This window comes from Conger conger, chromosome 4 (genome assembly GCF_963514075.1).
Source record: "Conger conger chromosome 4, fConCon1.1, whole genome shotgun sequence".
Classification (NCBI taxonomy): Eukaryota; Metazoa; Chordata; class Actinopteri; order Anguilliformes; family Congridae; genus Conger; species Conger conger.
In genome coordinates this window covers 65,496,274-65,518,011 of record NC_083763.1, presented here as the reverse complement: position 1 = coordinate 65,518,011, position 21,738 = coordinate 65,496,274, and the positions used below count along the sequence as shown (strand labels likewise).

Below are 21,738 nucleotides of genomic sequence, written 5' to 3'. Positions count from 1 at the left end.
TGTGCGTGAAAATCCCAGGAGACCAGCAGTTTCAGAGTTAAACAAACCACCCTGGCTGGCACGAACAAACATTCCACAGTCAAAGTCGCTTAGATCACATTTCTTCCCCATTCTGACATTTGGTCTGAAAACCTGATGAACCTCTTGACCTCTTGACCTCTTGTCTGAATGCTTTTATGCATTTAGTGGCTGCCACATGGTTTGCTGATGAAATATTAGCATTAATACGCTGGTGTACAGGTCTACCTGATAAAATGATCAGTGAGTGTGAAGCGATGGTGTGGTGAGGGCACTCTGTAAGAGTGGTTTTGTCTTCGCCCTGCAGAGGGGTGTCCTGAGAGGTTTGTGGTGGGGGTCGTTTGCACGCCGTACCGCGTGTGCGAGCCCTTCAGCATCTCCCTGGAGCTGCTGGACGCTTTCGGGAACCCCGCTCCGCCGCCTGCGGACCTGAAGCCCGTTCTGGAGTGCAGGTAGGGAAAGAACGAGGCCCTCCAACTCCTCACAGGTCAGTTTGGGCACAGTACTGCTCGCAGTGTTTATTATGTCAGCAACAGTACTTCAAAGGAAACGGAGTAGTTTAAACAGAAATACTGTATTTTTGGTCTCAGTTTAAGACCATACATTACGTCCTGTATAAATAGAAATCTTGGCCCACCAAAGCAGTTCAATGGTGTTACTGATGGACTGCTTATGGACTTCCTCAAGTTCTAAAAGAATCTACATTAATTGCTGTTATGGCTGACATACTAAATCACATTCCGAAAGGCATGCTTAAAGGAAAACGGCAACATTTTCGGAAATACACCTTTTTTCTGACTTACCCAGACTTAGACTTAGATTTCATTTTCATTTTTGTGTATTCACTGGCTCAATTTCCGTATTAGCATAATGTGATAGCGTCGCGTAAAGCTTGTCGTAGTCAGTAGCCTACCTCTTTCAAAGAGAAGAAATACACCTTACAGCAAAGTCGGGGAAAAAAAGACCCATTTCCCAAAAAGTTTCTGTTTTCCTTTCATTTGAGATGTTGTCATTCATGCTAATGCATGCCTATACCTGTTCTGCAGAAACAGAGCCTCTGATTGGGTTTCAATTTCTGGGTATAGTTTCACAAACATTTGATATTTCAACCTGGATATTTTTCCCCCATTGATTGCCTTTATGAGAGTGCTATGATTCTGGCCCATCTGGCCCAGGTTCGATTTTGTTTTGTTAATTTGTCTGAGATTAAGCGTTTGCCAAAGTAATGCCATCGAGAAGGTCTAGCACACTCACCAGCGTCAGGGGTTTGCATAGACTACGTAAACTTTAAGTAACGGGAGATTGTCACTGATTCCAGTGCCATGGAAATGAGTTACGAGGAAACTGAAGCAAGTGGAACCACTTTCTCCATTAAAGGGGTTCGAGCCAAAGGCCTTGTGAAGACCTGTCTGGGGAAGGTCAGTAGTCCCTTTTAACTGCCTTTTCAGGGTCCTCATGCACTTATAATTCTCTCTTTTATTATACATTCTTTACCACTGTACCAAACTATTTGGAGAATTGTACAGTAAATTCTACAGTCAGTACTTACAGAAATTGTGGAATTTGACAATGGTATGCATACAGAATTCCATATAACTACCTCAGAATTCATATAAATTGATATATATATTTAGCTCTCTTTTTTACGGTTAAGGGTCTTGAAAGAACTCAAACCCACTTGTGAAACCTTGGAGTATTAACAGCATGCTTGAACTGCAGATATGTTCAGATATGTGCTACCTGAAGAGGCTCTTGCACTCTGCATTCTGGCCTGTAGTGGAAAATGGCTGTAATGGATGAAGCCTGTGAAAATGGCTGGATGCTGTGCTTCAGGAGCATTGTTCAGTGGTTGATTTAAACCAGGGAGGGGGAGAGGGGGGGAACAGGAAGGGCTTCACTTCAGAAATGACACTGCAGAAACCTTGATTAATTTTTCCTAGATTTTGGCTTAATGAAAGTGCTGGCATAACAGAAATATCCATCTCCAGGTTTTTTAATCTATCGAAGTGTGATTTAAAATTCAATTTTCCTACCAGGACATGAGGCATGCAATCAAGTAGAAAGATTTAGCGGTCTGTACAAAAATGGCGGTTTTAATGAAAAGTTCAGCTATGGTTCAGACATTTGCCTGAACTCAGGATTTCCATTTACAAATAACGTTACTCCAGCATGGTTATTGGTGTATTTCTGCAAATTGTTCAGCTATGCTTCGCACATTTGCTTGAACTAGGATTTCCATTTGAAGGAGTGTTATTGAGGTGTAGTTATCGGTGTTTTTTTTTTGTTTTTTTTGCAGTCCTTTAATGTGAAGATCACCTTGCCAGGTCTGAAGCGGAACTCTCAGACACTGAAAATAAGCCTCCTCCCTGGTAAGACCTATGTTCACTTTTTCACAACTTACTCTTTCAAAATTAACCTATTCATTATTTCTTTCTTTTTTTCCTTGTTTCTTTTTTTTTTTTGGCTGTCAGAATGTAGGTCCCCCCCAAAGACAGAATAGCTTGAAATGGAATGAAAGCCTATTCTTTGGTTTATTTATTACACCTAGGAAGTCATAGACAAATTTGTGGAACAGTCATTACTGAGAATGACCCAGTGTACACAGTTCAGTTTATTTACATTGATTGGTAACTTTTTACACAGCAGTATATTGTGTTTAGCCATTGCTTTGCCCCATGAACGTCTCTGAACGTCCCTGTTTGTGCAGTTTATGCCATTATGTGGTTCCAACAAACATTACACACACACTCACATACACACACGCCCAGCAAATGCAAAAGATCTCTGGGTCAAAACCTGAGTTTTATGTTGCATGAAATGTCATCAGGGGAGGTCATGTGCTTTTGATTTAGAAAAGTGCATAAAATGATCATTGTGAGTATTACCAAATCTTACTATACAGCCCTAATAACAGATATGTTTGCACATGGAAAGATATGGCTGATCTGTTGTTTTCTTTTTTCTTTCCTTTTCTCTGTGCTTCAGGACAATAAGTGTTTACACTAGATTTTATGGCCTTGCCTTCTGTTGGTGAAAGACTGTGTATTTGTTTTAGAGGGCCTGTTTCCCGTGGGGTTTACTGCAATGCTACATTATTACACCTCACAGCTTTTCCTGGATTTGTGGCCATTTGCTCCAGTCGACTTGTTTTTTCCAAGTAAATCATTTTTACTTACGAAATGATGGAGCTTCTGTTTCTTCATGCCAGCGCTTTGGTTGCAGAAACTTAAAAGCTAGCCCCACGGGTCCATTTTATCTGAGAAGAAATGTCTGGGAGTCGGAGGTTTCAGCAGGCACTCTGTTGTAGGGTGTTTTAACGGGCTGTTTTGTTATGACTGAAGCCCAGATGCTTGCCAGCTGTCTGATATCTGCCATCATTATCCTGGCTGCATTGGTAAGCCAGGTGGAGGTCTGTCTGTACGGAGTAAAACTCATCTGTGCTGATTAAAATCTACATCTGTGCTTCTCTCTTTGAGCATTGCATGAGGTTGAACTGAACTAACTGAACAAAATGTTGAGGTAACTGAAATGACTTGGGCCGTGTGGTGGGAAGGCGATCGTTGGATCCAGGTTAGGTACCTGTGGCTCTGTGAACCTTCAGATGTGCTCCCTTGGTTTGCTTTTCTCAGGTCATCCACATTCTCTGAGTGTCAAACCGGACTCAGCAGAAATCTCGCTAGAGAACGGCCAAGCGCCCATGTTCCAGGTGGAAGTGCTGGACGAAGCAGGGAACGTCACAACTCACCCCAAACTCATCGTGCAGTGCCAGGTAACTCTCCCCACACTCATCGTGCAGTGCCTGGTAACTCACCCCACACTGATTGTGCAGTGCCTGGTAACTCACCCCAAACTCATCGTGCAGTGCCAGGTAACTCACCCCACACTCATCGTGCAGTTCCAGGTAACTCACCCCAAACTCATCGTGCAGTGCCCGGTAACTAGCCCCAAACTCATCGTGCAGTGCCAGGTAACTAGCCCCAAACTCATCGTGCAGTGCCAGGTAACTAGCCCCAAACTCATCGTGCAGTGCCAGGTAACTAGCCCCAAACTCATCGTGCAGTGCCAGGTAACTCTCCCCACACTCATCGTGCAGTGCCTGGTAACTCACCCCACACTCATCGTGCAGTGCCAGGTAACTCACCCCACACTCATTGTGCAGTGCCTGGTAACTCACCCCAAACTCATCGTGCAGTGCCAGGTAACTCACCCCACACTCATCGTGCAGTTCCAGGTAACTCACCCCAAACTCATCGTGCAGTGCCCGGTAACTAGCCCCACACTCATCGTGCAGTTCCAGGTAACTAGCCCCAAACTCATCGTGCAGTGCCAGGTAACTAGCCCCAAACTCATCGTGCAGTGCCAGGTAACTAGCCTCAAACTCATCGTGCAGTGCCAGGTAACTAGCCCCAAACTCATCGTGCAGTGCCAGGTAACTAGCCCCAAACTCATCGTGCAGTGCCAGGTAACTAGCCCCAAACTCATTGTGCAGTGCCAGGTAACTAGCCCCAAACTCATCGTGCAGTGCCAGGTAACTAGCCCCAAACTCATCGTGCAGTGCCAGGTAACTAGCCCCAAACTCATCGTGCAGTGCCAGGTAACTAGCCCCAAACTCATCGTGCAGTGCCAGGTAACTAGCCCCAAACTCATCGTGCTCAACTCAACGAGCACGAATGCCAGCAAGGGCTGCTAATTGTCCGAAGCATGTGATGTCTATTAATTAGATCTGTGAGCGTCACAATGTACAGTAAAATCCACGTCAACAATATTGGCTTAGAATTCAGTTGTATCCTAAAATAGGACTTGAGAAATGTGAAATTAATTATATTTTTGATGACTCTGCGGAGAGAACATGCTGGAACAGTCACAGGGACGCATTAAAACATCTCTCCAGAATGCGCTCATTCTTGGCTGCTCCACATACAGGAGGCAAGGCTTTTTTGGCCGAGCTGTGTTCAGCAGCTTAATGGAAAACATCAGCTCAGTCGAAGGGTAGGAGGCTGGAGGGGGGAGGGGGGGGGCTGTTCTGGCGAGCGGGATGCCCCTGTGCAGGGTGTTTCTCTCAGTGTGTGAGAAAGAGGCGTCACGTGCAGGTCGCTTCGGATGCTCTGGGCCGCTGTGGCAGATTTGCGGTTCGGCCTGTTGAAACCAACTGCAGCGCAGTGGTGCCCTCCTTGCAGTGCAGTGAAACCCTTCCTGCAGTGCAGTGGTGCGCTCCTCACAGTCCTGTGAGACCCTCCCTGCAGCGTAGTGGGACCCTCCTCACAGTGCAGTGGTGCCCTTCTCGCAGTGCAGTGGTGCAAGCACAGGACTGCTTCTCAGAGTGGGCGACTGTTCTCCTGCAGTCAGCACACACTTCCATTGTCTGATATAAACTTTCTCATTCCTGGTTTACTTTAATAAAGTGAGAATTTAGCTTTTGTCAGTTTTTATTGTCTAAATAAATGCCTGGTCGAAATTAATCCAAACACGAAGCACAGCAATTATGAAGTGGTTCTAATGTCTCGGCTTAGATGTATTGCATATGGAACGTGACGTGAATGTTTGTTCTTGTATTTGGGCTAATGTAAATACAGGTCGAATCCTCGTTGAGCGCCTGCTAATTATTCAGCCCTGTCCTGTAACAGCACAGCGCTCTGGAAGGCATTCCTCACAATCTTTCTCCCTCCCGGTGCGGTAGTCCCTGCTCTCTTGGAAACCGAGCGCATAGCTGGAAAGTCTCCAGCTCTCTCCCGTCCCCCTGTGAAGCAGGGGTCACCGCTGACGAGCATATCTGCGCCGGGCCTGATCGTCTCCGTGGACCTGCTCAATCCAAACGTACCGTTGCCTCTTTGCGCTATATAAAGCCAAACAGAGGTCAGAGCAGTCCAATCAGAGAGGGAGATGGGCAGGCTCTGTCCTGGGCCTTGTTTGTGGAAGGAGAAACCGTGTTGCAGACAGGGGTTCACCGTGCGGCTCTCTCCCATGTGTGTGGAGCAGGAGTGCGCTTGCTCTCCAGTGATATGCTACGATGACCATGTGTTCTCTTACAGTTGCTAGGTGCTCCCAGTTTGCCCATGGCAGCAGTTGACTGCAGTAACACTGGAACTGGGCTGCTATTGGACAAGCCGTTGTACATTAAAAATGTCCAGAAGGAACAGATCATAAAGGCAAAATTTGATGTCCCAGTAAGTTGTGGCTTTGTATTCCTGTTCAGTTATTGCGCTAGTTGATGTATTTTTTTATTTCCAAAATATAAAGGGCTATTGTTTACTTGAAGCGAAAGCATATTCCAAAGCTTAATCAGTCTTCCTTTGAACTGCTAAAACTCAACAACATTTATAGTTTATTTAAAAAAAGATACATGCCTTTTAAGAGTGTACATGCGTAAAGCATTTTCAGCTTTGCTCTTTGTACAGTACAGTCAAAAAAGTAAATTATTAAAAGTGTTTTTCCATCCTTGCCTATTTAAGAGTCTCAAAAACATTGAAGTAGTGGAGAGGACGTTGAAGATCATGCCTAGCCGTTGGGTGGCCAAGTTGGAGATATTCTCTCAGGAGGATGAAAATGTCACGGTTTTTGGAGACAAGGAGAACATTGGCTGGACTGCCGGAGATGTGCTGGAAAATCTCCACTATCGAGTGTTTGATGAAGGAAACCGCATGGTCCCCATTACAGATAGCATTGCAAAGAAGGTCAAGGTAGGAGGAGTATATTCGTCTTCATTAATGCTATTTAGTGCTCTCTTTGGGTCCATTTTATAGCTGGATAATTCAAGTCTGTTGAAAAGATTGAAAAAAAGAAACATACATTAAGCTGGACAAGTGAGGACCAGCAAGTCGATATCTGTATCCCGCAATGCAGAATTATGTGAAATGCAGTACAGTCCATCTAAGCAGTGTAGTTCCTGCTTTTTCAAAAGTAAATGTAGTGAATATCAGCGTGTCAAAGCCAGGGCGAGTGACTGATTTGTACCCATCAACACGTTTCAGGTGAATTGGAGGGCAGATGTAAATATTGAGGACCTGCAGCAAGGAAAGCTACCCGGCCTGCTCATTCCCAACTTGGTGAAAGACGAACATTTCTACCAGGTTTCATTTCAGGATGAAAATGTGTCTGTGGAGTGTTCCTTCACAATCACGTACGTTCAATGACTTTCACACATTTCTATCTTGCATTTTAAATATTATTTCTGCTCCTTCAGGAAGCACATCCCTGGTGCAATTTATTTCCCTTGTAGTTGGTCGTCTAATAAATGTATTGTATTAAATGACCTAATTGTGAACATATGTGTGTTTAATGCATATGTATGAATTCATTTTGCAACAGTCGACGGTTTTTAATGCAGTGGGATTCCTCTGGTGGTGTTGCAGGCCGCGTGCGGATGAGCCCAAGTGTATGAAGGCCACGCTGAAGTGTGGGACCTCGGTGAGGATGGGAGAGGAGCTCCCTGGGGAGATCCGTGAGTCCGCTCGGCTAAAGGCTTTTTTACAGTGCTGCGCCTTGACAGTGAGAAGAGGAGCTGCGGGAATTTCTTTACAGGCATACTATGCTGGATTTTCTCCTTGAAGATATAATAAAAGAAGCATGACCATTCATTACTATGATGCACTGGCAACCTGTCTGTGTTCACTTCTGCCCAGTACCTTGCTTGTTTACTTGTATTTTCTATTCTACAAACTCCTCTGCTTGCTTCTGGAGATTGGGCTTTTGTATTTCTATCTGAAAAGCTTTAGTGTATGGATTGGCTACTGGAGTGATGAGCTGGATTTGCGAGAGATTAGCTAGTTACAAAGCTACCAACGGCTAGCCAGAATATGAGCCAGAATGATCTTGGTGGTGTAGGAGGGGTTGAGAATGGGGTGTAGATGTTTTTTGTGTGTAAACACAGGAGTGAAGCAAGGAAATAAATCCTACATAGTATGCCTTTAAAATAAGAGTGCTCTTGGAGCAATGGTCAGAATGAACAACCAATAAATGGTCAAAAACATGAAGGTACTCACTGGTTAAAAGGTTCAAAAGCCGAAGGTGAAAAAGCCTGCTGAAAAGTGGCTGTAAAGTGGTGCTAGCCATTTTTTAACTGTCATACAAAAATGAGCGCTCTAGTTTTCTTGGCTATTTTTGTTTGTTCTTTTTGGCACTTTAACTTGTTTTTGGGTCTCGGGTGAGGAGTTTGTTGCATCAGTGGGCGCTTCTTCTTTCAGCGGTTGCGTTTAGTGGCTTATTTTATCTGCAGGCGTTATTTCTAATCCGTTTGCTCCCTAGATTTGGAGGTGGTTGACCAGTATGGCAATAAAACGCAAACCTTGAAGTCATCTTGCGTGAGCTCCTTTGGGGTGTCGGCTGAAGGTCTTGATAAATCAAGCTTAAAGGTCTCATGGCAGGTATGCGTTTCTCTATCACTGAGGCTTTGTGCTGCAGCTTGTCCCCCCTAGTTCCTACCATTTTTACCTCTGTATTCAGATCCTGTATTAGTCTTCATACTGTGATGTTTATACACACAAGGATATGCGTTCAAGGAGTTGAACAGCATTTCAAATGGCGGCAGGTGTTTTCTTGTCTGCCTTTTAGGGTGTTGCTTGTTGTTGTTTTTAATGTATAATTTTTAATTGAGCAGTAATTGCGGTACCCAAATCAGTATCCTGTTATTTATGGTGTTTGAATGTGTTTCAGACCTCTGTTTATGTAGCTGTTGTAGCTTATGGGTGATGTGTTGCTCTGCCTCTCTTACCCAGGAGAAAATGGAGGTGATCGTGGTCCAAGGAGTGAAGTTCTTCACCGGGACCCTGGGGTCCAGAGAGCTGTGCTTTGCCTGGAGGGACTTTGCGGAGTACTTGCGCATAACCGTCACGGCGGGCCCACCGGTCAAACTCCAGCTTGTGGATGGGCCTGAGGAGGTAGCCTCATTTGAGCCTTTTTCATTTCATGGGATGGCAGGTATGGGAGAGTTTGGTGTCATTTTGTCACCGTTTGAAGATGGGTGTGAGTTTTCTTATTCAAAAGCTCAATATCTCTGTTCGCAGATAAACTACATTTTTCAGTCAGTATTTTTGTGAGCATTTGATATGGAAACCCCCCACCCACCAAACCCACCTGACACTCAGCTTAGCAAAAACAGAGGAGATGAGGAAATGGAGTGAGATTTCTCACTCCTCTGCAGCGAGGTTTCAGCCCTCTGGGATGTGAAGGATTTTTCCGGAAAAGGAGACCTAACCTCGATCTGCGCTCGTAGCCTTTGCAGGTCATCAACGGGAAGGCCCTGGAGAAGCCTTTCACTGTCCAGCTGCAGGACGACTGGGGAAACCCTTCACCCGACCAGAGAGTCATCGTTTCCGTCAAACCCTCAACCGCAGCTCTAAAGGTGCTATTCTTGGCCCTGCCGTGCTTTCAGAGAGTGTACTTACCCTTTCAACTTATTTAACTTTAAACTCTGTCAATTATTAAATGGCCACTCTGCCAGGATATGCTATTCTAGGATACATGCTTGTCTGCCAGAAAGCATTAAAAAAATGAAATGCCTTTTTTTAATGCACAATGCATGCAAGTGCGTGGGCATTTGCACAGAGTAGTGTTGTCCTGGTCCAGATCAAGGAGAATGCATAATAGCTTCAGTGTCGGGAAAGTGAAGTTTAACACGTTTAATTTCCAAATCAACTACTAGCTGCCCTTGTTTAAAGTTAACCACTCTGAATACCGAATACAAGAACATCGACTTTTAAAACCCCTCTCTTATCCAACATGTAAAATAAATGTATTCAATGTAATTTGTTAATTATCCACAAAATATATAAATTATCAAATAAATTGCCAAATTATTTGGGCAGAGCAATCTGTGGATCAACTTTTTTCAAAATGAGCAAATAGTACTGGCATGGACAGGTGTTCACAACAAACAACATGAAACCGCAGGACAGATGCAATGCGCAAGTTTGCTGGAGTCAAGCCATTTATCCAAATGAGTTATCCGGCATGCTGTAGATAATATCTTTCTCATTGTCTGCCTTTCCAGATGAAATCTTCACCCGCATCGCAGCCAGTGGATGCAGATGGGACAGCGATCTTCACCATCAGCCAGATGATGGCGCCCAAGTGAGTATGACACTGCACACACTGATGGAAATGAGAAACGGCTCTTCCTGGCTCACAGGAGAGATACGCAAACCAGCCGTGATGCGTATCTCTTCTGTGTACATAAGTGATTAGCTGGAGGCATTACACAGCGGTGTGTTGTTAATGGCACACACCTTGTTGTCCCAGGTAGTTGGTTTGGACAGTGTTTTTTCTCCCCTGTCTCTGCTGTAGGGGAGAGTATGCTATTGAGTTTAAAGCCTCCTTCAATAAGAAGAGTATTCCAGGACCTGTGTTGAAGGTGAAAGTGGTGCCAGATCCTAACAAACCGGTCAAGCTGTCAGTCAGCTACGACACCAACTCGGTGTTTCCTGCTGGGGGCTTTCTAACAGGTACGCCTTACTCTCAAGATGCAGTTCAGCTGCGATGCTTTCGATATTTACTGTGTATCCATCCATTAGAATAAAAATAAATCACATACAAACTCTCAATCTCTTTTTTCTTTAGTCTTTTTAAATATGTATTTCTACTCTTGCACTGTTTTGGATAGTGAGTAAAACGTGTCCAGAAGTTTGTCAGAAACAGTATTGATGGCACCTTGATGTTTGTGTGTAAGGTGACTGTTCCCTGTGTGTTGGTCAGTGTTTGCAGTAACGGTGGTGGCAGAGGACGGCAGTGCCATAGGGAGTCTGAGCCCTGCCTCCATGTCCATGCTGATGTGGAAGGGCGAGTCGTCGGGGCCCAGGCCTCCTCCGGGGGTGAGTAGCTCACACTGCCTTTTACCAAATGAGCACGCCATTTTGTGCATTCAAAGAAAGGAAATATGATTTTTCATGAATGGAAAACGGCGGCACGGATGGTGCAGTGGGTAGCACTGCCGCCTCACAGCAAGGAGGTCCTGGGTTCAAATCCGGGGCCTCTCTGTGCGGAGTTTGCATGTTCTCTCCGTGTTTGCGTGGGTTTCCTTCGGGTACTCCGGTTTCCTCCCACACTCCAAAAAGACATGCAGGTTAGGCTGATTGGAGAGTCTAAATTTCCCGTAGGTATGAATGTGTGAGTGAATGGTGTGTGTGCCCTGCGATGGACTGGCAACCTGTCCAGGGTGTATTCCTGCCTTTCGCCCAATGTATGCTGGGATAGGCTCCAGCCCCCCTCAGACCCTGTTCAGGATAAGCGGGTTAGGATAATGTATGTATGTATGTATGAATGGAAAACAAAATCTGTTTATTTATTTTGCTTTGTTTTTATATACAAGCTAACAAAGTATGCTTGAAATGAGTAATGCAGACTATTTGATATGCACATATTCATTTACAGAAATGTTGTCTGTTTCTGTTCACCATTATATCTGAACTCTTATTGTCCCTCCCTGTCTTGTGTATTTTTAGGCTGCCACCCTCAAGTGCAGTAAACCCAAGGACACTGAAAAGCATGACTGTTTCTACTTCAGGTACATTTTCAGCCCCGGCCTTTTAATGTGCAGTAACACCACTGGCTGTTTGGGCTCTTACAGATCAGTCTCTGCACTGTGCCTGTGTGTGAATACTGTCTCTGCTGTAGCTGCTCCAGATCAGTCTGCACTGCGCCTGTGTGTGAATACTGTCTCTGCTATAGCTGCTCCAGATCAGTCTCTGCACTGCGCCTGTGTGTGAATACTGTCTGCTGTAGCTGCTCCAGACCAGTCTCTGCACTGCGCCTGTGTGTGAATACTGTCTGCTGTAGCTACTCCAGACCAGTCTCTGCACCGTGTCTTCATGTGAATACTGTCTCTGCTATAGCTGCTCCAGACCAGTCTCTGCACCGCGTCTTCATGTGAATACTGTCTCTGCTATAGCTGCTCCAGACCAGTCTCTGCACTGTGTCTTCATGTGAATACTGTCTCTGCTATAGCTGCTCCAGACCAGTCTCTGCACCGCGTCTTCATGTGAATACTGTCTCTGCTATAGCTGCTCCAGATCAGTCTCTGCACCGCGTCTTCATGTGAATACTGTCTCTGCTATAGCTGCTCCAGACCAGTCTCTGCACCGCGTCTTCATGTGAATACTGTCTCTGCTATAGCTGCTCCAGACCAGTCTCTGCACCGCGTCTTCATGTGAATACTGTCTCTGCTATAGCTGCTCCAGACCAGTCTCTGCACCGTGTCTTCATGTGAATACCGTCTCTGCTATAGCTGCTCCAGGGGCTGTTGGGGCCTCGCACAGGCGAACATGCTTTCATTAGGTCCCAGACCGACTGCCAGCTGGGCAGATGGTAAATCATGAACGGTGGCGAAATGAGGAGGGAGAAAGCAACCTCTTACAGTCCTCACTCTGCTGAGAAACTCAGTCCCGCTGTTAGTTTTTATTTCCCCCCTTAGTCAAAGGATATTTGCCTTCAAATTCCATCTTTAAGTCATCAATCGAGGGGTGTGTTAATGTACCCGTTTCTCAGGTGACTTATGGGTGCTTTGGTTTGCTCCATGTGGGTGGAAGTCAAATGGAGCATTATATTTTCTGATTGTCCAGTGTACTCCGGGTGTACTGCTGAACTTCAGTCCTTCTTGATAGGGCATTTATGCATAATGTTCTGAATGTAATATTCATGTTTCCTATTCAGTTTCCATTTTCCTTTTGGTTCTCATGGTTCCACCCTCCCAAATGACTTATGTAAAATGTTTTCACATTGGCAGGACACTGATTAACAACATTGTGAGTGAAGTTAAAATATTTCATCGTAAGAGTGCAAAAACGTATCTTGATAATTGCACAGGAAAATGATTTGGGCATTAATTGTTAGGAATTAAATTATAATGTGCTTCTCATCTTTGTCTTTTTGTTTGTTCAATCACCAGGGACAAAATAATCCCTGACCGTGTTGGGAAGTACGCAATTCAGTTTGTACTGTGCATCGATAAAAACAAAAGTCTGTGGAGCAATCAGGTTTGTTCAAAGATTATTTGTTACATCTAGTGTACATATTCTGAATATGGTTAATTTTGGCACAATTTACCTTGTGTAGACTTACTCCTCATGCAGAAATGTTTTAATGTAATGCAAATGAAGATTTACTACTTTACTGTGGTAACCATTTGAGAGATTTGCTGGATTTTGACATTTTCAGTTCATCCACATGGTGATATTGGCTAATTGGATCCACCCCCTGTACAGAGTGTGCTGTGATCCTTTGCCCTCTTCTTGCTCCCCTCTCAGTACGTAATAAACGTGGTGGCAAACGCTCCAATGAAATTGACGGCAGATTCCCAGCCAGCAACTCCATTGGTTTCTAACATCCAAGAAGTGGCCAGTCGGACCCTGATTGAGAGCTTGTGTCTTAAAATCCTGGTAAGCAGGGTGTAACCCTCCACTCCCAGTGACCTATCCCGCTGCCCCTTCTCTGGTCCAATGACATCCGATGAAATTTGGCTAGGTTTGTGCCTCTGTTTAACGCGCACCATTCCCTGAATCTCTGTCGCTTCTCCTGACGTCTGTGGCATATCTGTTCATATGTTTGTTTCGAATAGTTTATGTTCAGCGATAGTATTTATATTGGAAATATTTGCTGTATGTGGTTTGGCGGGTACGACACGAGGTTTTCTGATTGGTGGCAGGACGAATACGACAACCCGGCCGGCTCGGACTTGAACGGGACGGTGCTGGTCTCCGTCAAGAGCTCGGACAACAGCGAGGAGCTCCCCCTGTTCGAGGGGAAGACCAAAACCGTGCAAGTCCCCCTCTCTAACGGCATCGCCCAGATCACGGTGCGTTGCTCCCTCTCTCTAGTCTGCTCCACAGAAATCCTCATCTTCAAAGTATAACTGCAGACAGAATCACAAAAAAGGGTTGGCATGTACGTGCACACTGTAGAATAAATAAACCTTTTTCTGTTGCATCTGCCTTTCTGTCTTTGTAGCCTATGTTTGCAGCGTCATGCTCTCCCCTCCTCTCTCCAGGATCTTATCATCATGGAAAACTGTCCTGGCACTGATCGGACAGAGTATATCCTCCACTTCCAGCCTGTCATTCCGGGGCATAATTTGAGAGCATTTGAGCTTCCCTTCCTGTTTTATAATGGTGAGCAGTGAGCCAAGGGAAAATGATCTCATATGATTTGTATGGAGCAATGCCTGTTGGTTCCCGTGCATGGTATTATACTGTTAGCATTAGTGAAGACTGTCATGTTTTGTCTCAATATTGCTATGCGACAAATTCAATGTTTTCTGTCAAACAGATTCCAAGAACCAACAACAAATGGCGACCTTGACTAAAAAAAAGGACCGCCTCTCCCAGTCCCTCGTTGCCTACAGAAGTCTGTTTGACACAAACAATCAGTTGATCTCTGAGCTCAAAGGTAGGTTTTCTTTACGTACTCCGTTCTCCTTCATTCTCCGAATACAGTCCTTAATTTCCTAACAGTGTATGTGCTAATGTCACTTTTATTGCCTTTCTCTGATCTAGATCAGCTTCAGGATGCAACCAATAAAGAGATTCATCTGAAATCTGACCTCAGGAAAAGTCATATAAATGTGACAGCGCAGATGACTGTGAGTGTTGCATGTTTTTTTTGTGGTTGTGGTGTCGTACCCTTTTGGTGTGTGGTTCTGACGGGTGTCCGGTTAGCCGTAGCGGGACTGACCTCCTTCTCGCTGCAGATGGAAGAGATCGATGCCGTGATCAGAGAGAAGGTGGCTGAGCAGGAGAGGATACGGAGACAGCCTCGGAGAGCCTGCGTCATGCCCGACACTTTCAAAAGCAACCCGGACGTCCTCGGGAAGGTAATGGGACCTGGGATCTCCGGCCGAAAACGTGCTTCAGCCGTGAAAGTCCGGAGTTAATAAGGCGCAAAGGGCAAAATGTTAATGACTTTACTCTGGAGACAGCACAGGGAGGCCATGCTTCCCAGCCTGGCTCTTTGATAGACTACGCTGGGATCTTCTGGCTGCTCCTCAGGGCTTGTGTCAGATGCCTCCGCACCCTTATAGGTGGTAATTATACAGGAGCAGCAGATGTACAACATGCTCGTATGTGCAGTGTTCACACCCACCCTGTAAATCAGTGTCTTTAAGACGCCCTCAATCAGAGGCTGCCTCATCTGCTTTCTAGACATGAGCCCCTGACCTGTGGAGCGTGTCACAAGAAGTCAAAGAATAGCAGCTAGCCCTCAGCAGTGAAACATCTGTTCCCCCCCTCAGTTTATCACAACTCGTACCGTAGAGCAGCCTCCTTGCTCTCCAGCTTCTGTCATCCACTAGTGCAGAGGAGGACACAAATGGACTGTACAATGTGTTTCTTTATTTTTTATTATAGAGGGAGAATCTCTAAAACTGCTCCAATCTAAGAACCACTGGTCATGAAGATGTTTAAATGTGTATAGTTTGACTGTTACTATCGTGATGTCCTTTATTGTCAAACAAGTTAATTGGGCTTATTGTTGAAGTTGGGACCTGATTAACCCAGCATGCTTAGCCAGTGGAATATGCAGTATTCTGAGCCCTTGAAGGCAGAAATGTTATTTTCAGAGCTACCTGTGGTTCCACACATCTTTCTTAAAGAGTCTCAGGCCATGAAATGATTAGAGGTGCTGTGCGTCTTGGTGAAATGAGTCGAAGCGGTGAGTTCTCCTAAATGCTACCGCATGACCCATGTTTCAGCTCTGAATAGAGCATAATCTGCTGTAACTGACCCAGAAAAGACTCCGCACCCCCCCCCCGCGTCCTTCCGCCCCTGCGGAAGATTGATTACGTATGACTGAGAAAGTGAAAGGGCCAAAGGAAGGAGGAGAGCCCTCCGAGCACTCCTCCTTTAAAGCTACAATCAGCACGACCCCCAGATTCTGCACATCGCAATTACAAGCCGTTTACCCTCTGCTCCTTGGAACGCGTCGTTGAACTCATCAGCCGGGCTTTTCTCCGATACTGCGGTAGCTCCTGGCGCATTGCTGCCTCTTCCCCAGATGTTCTTCAGTCACTTATTTATTCACCGTTATTACTGTTAAAGTGAGAGTTTGTACATTCAGTTTTAGCATCTGTTGTCAATTGACCCAAACTGAGCACATGCAGGCTTTATAATAGCTTGTATGGGGGCTTGCAGGAGGTTTGAGATTTAAAGCAAGAGGGTTTTTATTAGAATTTATTTTCTGTTAATGTATATACTTATCCAGGGTGATTTAGACCGTTTCCCTTTTGCACGCTAGCCTTTACACAACGTGACTGCCACAGAGGGCAGCAGGGTTAAGGGCCTTGCCCAGGGCTACTGCAGCAGGGCCTCACCTGGGATGTGAAGCCCTGGGCCAGCATTCCACACTGCTGCACTGCGGGGCTGCCAGCCTCTCTCAGCTGGCTGGGCTGAGATTTATTTCAACTGGGGAGAGGGGGTGGGGAACTGGGGGAGGGGGGGTGGTTTTGTCAAACATGGGGACCGTTTCAATGGACCGTCTCTATGTAATGTTCATGAAGCAGTGTCACTTTGTCCTGTGAGAAAGTTTTAGAAGGAGAAATAGAATGGGGCACTACTTGGATCTGAGGTAGTGATGGGCAGAGACACAGGAGATCTTTGGTAGGCGGGTACAACAATACTGGAAAAATCCGTGGCCAAAAATGCAAAAACATGTAAAAGAGTGTGCTGGGTTCCATGCTTAGACTCTTTTACATGTTTTAGTATTTTTAGCAATGTATTTTCACAGTATTTCTGACATAATTAGTTTACTCAGGGAGCGGCTTTGTTTTTCCTGCAGTTTTCTTATTGGGCGTGTGGTGTTTGGGTCTCGTGAGAGCGTGAAAAGCGCGCGTCTGCGTTGCCGCTAACGCAGCGGCCGTGGCTGTGCTTTCAGGTGGCTCACCTGGCGCAGGTGGAGGACGACGACGCAGCGAAGGTCATCTCCTGGCACCTGTCTGGCGACATGGACTGCGTGGTCACCCTGACGACGGCCGCCGCGCGGCAGATCTACGACGACACGCAGGGCCGCCAGCAGGTCATGCCTCTGGACTCGGTCTTCTGGAGGAGCAGCAACAGGTGGGCACGTTCCAGCCAAGGAGCCTGACCTCCCGCCATCCTTATTTGTGGTGTTACCATTATTGGATTCTTCTGGCCCGTAAATTCATTTCCATGTGTCCGTGTGAAAATAAGTTATCCAACCCCCCCGTGTCTGAACAGTTCGCCCCCTCAGATTTTCCCCACTCTAGACTGTTGTCTGGGTTCTTGTCAGTCCCATGACTGTGTGCTACTGCCTCCATTATGTACTGCTTGTCCATTAGTGTGAGGACCCTCAGACCCCCCAGTGGGTGAGGTCACTTGGTCAACATTGAGGTGATTATTGGGTTGTGGGTATGGAGTCCCAGTGTGTGAGTGTTCCTCTCTCCACGCAGGCCCCTGCCTCATATAAGGAACGGGCAGAGCAGCTTTGCACCAGTTGGAAACCCCATATTTGTCCGAGATCTCCTGATTTTTCCGGAACATGCCGAAAGCTGTCAGATAGGTGAGTACATATCAGTGGTGAGCTTCGGGGCCTTCTGGTGAATTGCAAGTGCCTTTGCCCTCTTCTCTCTCGTGTTCTCATCCTTGTCGTGGTTGGGGACCTTGTGTTTTCCTCTTGGCTATGTGTTCAGGCCTTTGTGTAAATGGTTACAGACAGCATTCTTCTTTCCATCTTCCCTTGGTCTCTAATGAGCTGGGCCCCATGTGGATTCTTCTAGCACTCTTACCAGTCGTGTCCTTAAAGTAAATGAGGCATAATCTTCTATGGTTTGCTGTGAATGTGTGGTCTGTTACCAGTCGTGTCCTTAAATTCAATGAGACCTAATGTTCTCTGCTTTGCTGTGAATGTGTTGTTCTCATTATCAGCGTGCGTTCTGCGTTTGTGGTGGTCTTGTTCTTAGTAGCGCTTCCGCTAATTACAGACCGTTTCTGTTTACCCATGGTTGTGTTGTTATTTATTGACTATGTATTTCCTCCTGCTGCTTTTTCAGTCTTTGGAAATCTTCTGGGCGAAACCATTTTGGTGGACAATTTGGATGCTGCTAACCATTATCGGAAGGGGGTGAGTGGGCTGCTTTATCTGCCTCTTTATCAGCTTGCAATTTTGGTAGTTTTCCATTTGGGATTATTCTAATTTCCTAATAGTGTCATTCTGAGCATACTACTCACCTACATTAACCAAACTTACAGTTGAAATATTCAGTACACTTCTGAACGCTCTTCCTTTGGCAAAATTGGCTAATTAACTGTGTGGCTGTAAAAAGCCAATCTGACATTACCTCATTTGTCATTTGGAGTATAACTGCGTTAATGAAATCCTCACTTCTGTTATTGTTGTTGGTTAGCCAGTGTAGCTCATTAACTACTTATCTAAGGCATTCTGAAGCTAGTGTGTGCTGGATTACAAATGTGAGTGGTAGTTCAAATTCTGCTCTTAAGCCATTTTACAACCGCCAAGTTAAGAGTTTACAGCCTGCCTCTAACGGGCTGGTGTACGCACAGTTTACACTCTGTTCTGCCAGAATGGCTGTTGAGAATTCAAATATGTTGAACTTTGACCTGGGCCGGTGTTCCATCAAACTGGTCTCTCCATGCAACAAAGGACATTTTCCTGTTTAGAAAGTTCTGCATACCAGCAAGTTAGCTTTCTAGTTATTATATGGGGTAGCATGTTTTCCCATATGGATTACTGGGCTGGACCAGGGACCTGAAAATAAGAGGAGGATGAGATCATGTTTTAAGCTGTTCATTCTTTGTTATTTCTGAAATGAGTGGTTTTTCAGTTCTGAGTGCTTTATGCAGTGTTTGTGCCTGGGAGGGCACCTCACTGTAAAATAACAGTCAGTGTTCTCTGATTTGTTTAGATTTTTAAACATAAATTACTACTGTACTTCTTAGTAAACTGTGAGATCAGATACTTTACAGCTTTGAAGTTGCTCCTTTCTCAGTGCTCTTGTGGAATTTATTTTCTTTTTCACAGCCTGTGAATGTTTTGGAAACATTTCCATGGTTTCAGAAGCCATAGTTCACAAACTATTCTGTGTTTGGTGCAAGGACGGAATGATAGACATAGACATGTAAATTTCTTTGCTTTTGTCTTCATCAGTATATATCTCATTGTATTTTTTTGTATCACTGCCATAAGTCTGATGTTCATACATGGCTTACATGATGAAATGTCTCCTGTAGGTGGTTCAGAGTAAAAGCCCGTGCCCCACTCTGCTGACCAGGCACGGTGAACGGGTGCGTAGTAATGGAAAGTTTGGAGGCTTGCAGAACAAGGCTCCATCCATTGAAAAACTGCGAGGGCAAGTGTTCGGTGCACCCTTGCCAGAACAGTACTACACCCTCTTCAAGCAAATCGGTCAGTACATTTCCTGAAACACCTGTGTTTCTAGTGGTATTAAACTGAACTAATGCGTCCTATTTGACACATACTAAAAGAAAGTTTCCTAGGATTTGTCTGTAATGAAATCTATCTTAGTAAAGTGCTGCAGGGTGCTATAGCTAACCTATGCATCTGTATATGGATACAGGCAATCCTGACTAGCCAGCTCAGTGACACATGACAGGATTGACCAATCAGAATGAAGCCTCTGGTAGATTGTGTTATGCTGGTGTGTCACTCATATCCCATGATGCTCTCATTTGTCCTGCTGAACACAGAGCTACTGCAGCAGTACCGGGTTGCCATGGCGAAGTGCAGGCAGGTGAGGGAGGACTACGACGGGCACATGCAGTACATGAGGTGTCCTGAGATGGTGGAGAAGAAGGACGAGATGAGGGCGCAGGAGATGCAGCTCAAGGACCTGGAGCACAAACTCGGTGAGGCTGAGACCCCCCCCCCCCCCCCCCCCCCCTCAGTCAGGCCTTCATGACAGGCACTCTCTCGCAATCTCGCGTTGCAGTAGGAAAACACAAGCAGTGCGCCTTACGCCTACACAGGTGGGAAAGGTGAACATGTTCCCAGGCTGCGGGTGAGAAACAGAAGGTTTTAGCATCGTTGTGTTTTCAGGTATGACCCCTAAGAGAAGGGTGGATGGTTCAGCAATGAAACGACCTGCGGAAGAGACTGGGGAACCTTCCGGAACCCTTTCAAAAAGAGCCCGTCGTTTCGAGAAGGCACCACCGTACGTATCTCAATACCCATCCTTGCAGTACCGATACTGTACATGTCGTGTAAACTGATATATGCACAGTAATGTAAACTGATATATATATGTATATATATTTAGCGTAGCTGTATGTAGTGTAAAGCAATTTATATGTAGTGTAAACTGATACAGTGTAGTCTGTAAGTAATTGGACAGTGGCACAATTTCTGATCTTTTGGCTCTGTACTCCATCACATTGGATTTGAATTGAAACCATTAGTAATGTGGTTAAAGTGCAGACTCATTCATCTGAGGGCATTTCTTTATTGATATTGTACATCGAGAGTAAACGGATATATGAACAGTAATGTAAACTGCTATACATTGTGTAACTTTTCTCACTTTTTTCCAGCTTGGTAAATTCACCAACTCCTGGCAGGTTGAGAAAAAAAAGGACACCATGATGGCATATGAATTCACATGTTTATTATTTTCTTTATATTTAACATTTTTAATTCAAACAATGTTGAACAATGCTTGTAAAATCTCAAAAAAACATTTTTTTTTATATTTTCCAGACAGAGGGCACATCTTGCTTATTTGTAAATATATGTTATGTTGCCTCTTGACATTTTTTCCTTTTTGGCATTTAAGCCGTTTTGGTTCATATTTCAATGAAAAAGAGAATTGTATTTTCATTATGTTGAAGGTTGTCCCTGGTACCTGTGGAACTTTTAATACTTTGTACATTTTTGTATTGAAATTCCTGAGTAATAAAATTATTTTTTATTTAATTCATGTTATGGTTTGTATCAGTGAAGTTAAGATTGTGTTATCTTTGATAAAAAATCCATCTTGGGAGGACAACACATTTTTACTTGTAATAATGTAATGGCTGTAAGATCCTTTCTGCCCTATTGCGTGTAGCCTCATTCCCCTGAGGTCAGTTGTTCCTTCGAGAAGGCCATACACAGCCTGGAAGTGTCCCTTCGAGTATAGCAATGGTTTCCACACACGCATAGGCGTGCTTGTCTGACTCTGGCTACCCCTGCAGTCAAGTTAGTGTTACGATTATTGTTTAATGTACTTTTTGCCGCTTGATTCACGTTGCTAAACAAAGAGCCCTGTATTACCAGTGTTTACTTTTGATCAGTGACATTTATGATTGAATACTTGGACCCCTCAACTACGTTCCTCTCATCACTTCCATGTCTTGTATCTAGGTGTACCTTTCAGTATAGTTTCAAGCCCTGAAATTTGTCCTTCAATATGCTGGACCACAAAGGCGCAGACATGTGCCCTGTTGTAATGCTATGTGTTCGCATTCATTTATACTTCCATATCATGGGCTGAGGCAACAAAAATGTACTGACGAGTGGCATCTTTTGGAAGACGGAAGTTATATTTTTTCAGGTAACAATGAAATGATGAAATTTGGTGGAATTTGAAGGATTTTCTTCAGAGACGGTTTTTTTCTCAACGGATATGTGTGATGCAACGTGTAGTGTGTATAACAGCTGTCGTTGAGTTATTTCAGGGGTTGCTGGAAGCGCCTTAACCCCGTGCGCCTGTAATTCTGTAGTACACCCTCGGGTGCAGGTTGGAGGTGACTGCTGATAGTTCGTCTTGGTCTT

At 44.9% G+C, this 21,738-nt stretch overlaps 1 protein-coding gene across 1 annotated transcript in view; it reads left to right on the top strand.

Moving 5' to 3' along the window:
- The window catches only part of smchd1 (structural maintenance of chromosomes flexible hinge domain containing 1), a 31,387-nt gene extending 10,489 nt beyond the window's left edge, over positions 1-20,898 (top strand). The window contains exons 20-48 of the mRNA XM_061239545.1: positions 326-470; positions 1,337-1,436; positions 2,315-2,387; positions 3,648-3,787; positions 6,048-6,182; positions 6,468-6,695; positions 6,987-7,135; positions 7,368-7,456; positions 8,260-8,378; positions 8,730-8,891; positions 9,227-9,355; positions 10,004-10,083; positions 10,297-10,454; positions 10,705-10,820; positions 11,451-11,512; positions 12,893-12,980; positions 13,251-13,382; positions 13,649-13,798; positions 13,991-14,111; positions 14,269-14,388; positions 14,496-14,581; positions 14,690-14,812; positions 16,867-17,048; positions 17,402-17,511; positions 18,002-18,072; positions 19,200-19,374; positions 19,677-19,835; positions 20,026-20,140; positions 20,517-20,898. Coding sequence (XP_061095529.1) covers positions 326-470; positions 1,337-1,436; positions 2,315-2,387; positions 3,648-3,787; positions 6,048-6,182; positions 6,468-6,695; positions 6,987-7,135; positions 7,368-7,456; positions 8,260-8,378; positions 8,730-8,891; positions 9,227-9,355; positions 10,004-10,083; positions 10,297-10,454; positions 10,705-10,820; positions 11,451-11,512; positions 12,893-12,980; positions 13,251-13,382; positions 13,649-13,798; positions 13,991-14,111; positions 14,269-14,388; positions 14,496-14,581; positions 14,690-14,812; positions 16,867-17,048; positions 17,402-17,511; positions 18,002-18,072; positions 19,200-19,374; positions 19,677-19,835; positions 20,026-20,140; positions 20,517-20,568 — 3,569 coding nt within the window. The 3' untranslated portion in view covers positions 20,569-20,898. The remainder of the gene's footprint in view (positions 1-325; positions 471-1,336; positions 1,437-2,314; positions 2,388-3,647; positions 3,788-6,047; positions 6,183-6,467; positions 6,696-6,986; positions 7,136-7,367; positions 7,457-8,259; positions 8,379-8,729; positions 8,892-9,226; positions 9,356-10,003; positions 10,084-10,296; positions 10,455-10,704; positions 10,821-11,450; positions 11,513-12,892; positions 12,981-13,250; positions 13,383-13,648; positions 13,799-13,990; positions 14,112-14,268; positions 14,389-14,495; positions 14,582-14,689; positions 14,813-16,866; positions 17,049-17,401; positions 17,512-18,001; positions 18,073-19,199; positions 19,375-19,676; positions 19,836-20,025; positions 20,141-20,516) is intronic.
- The last annotated feature ends 840 nt before the right edge of the window (positions 20,899-21,738 follow it).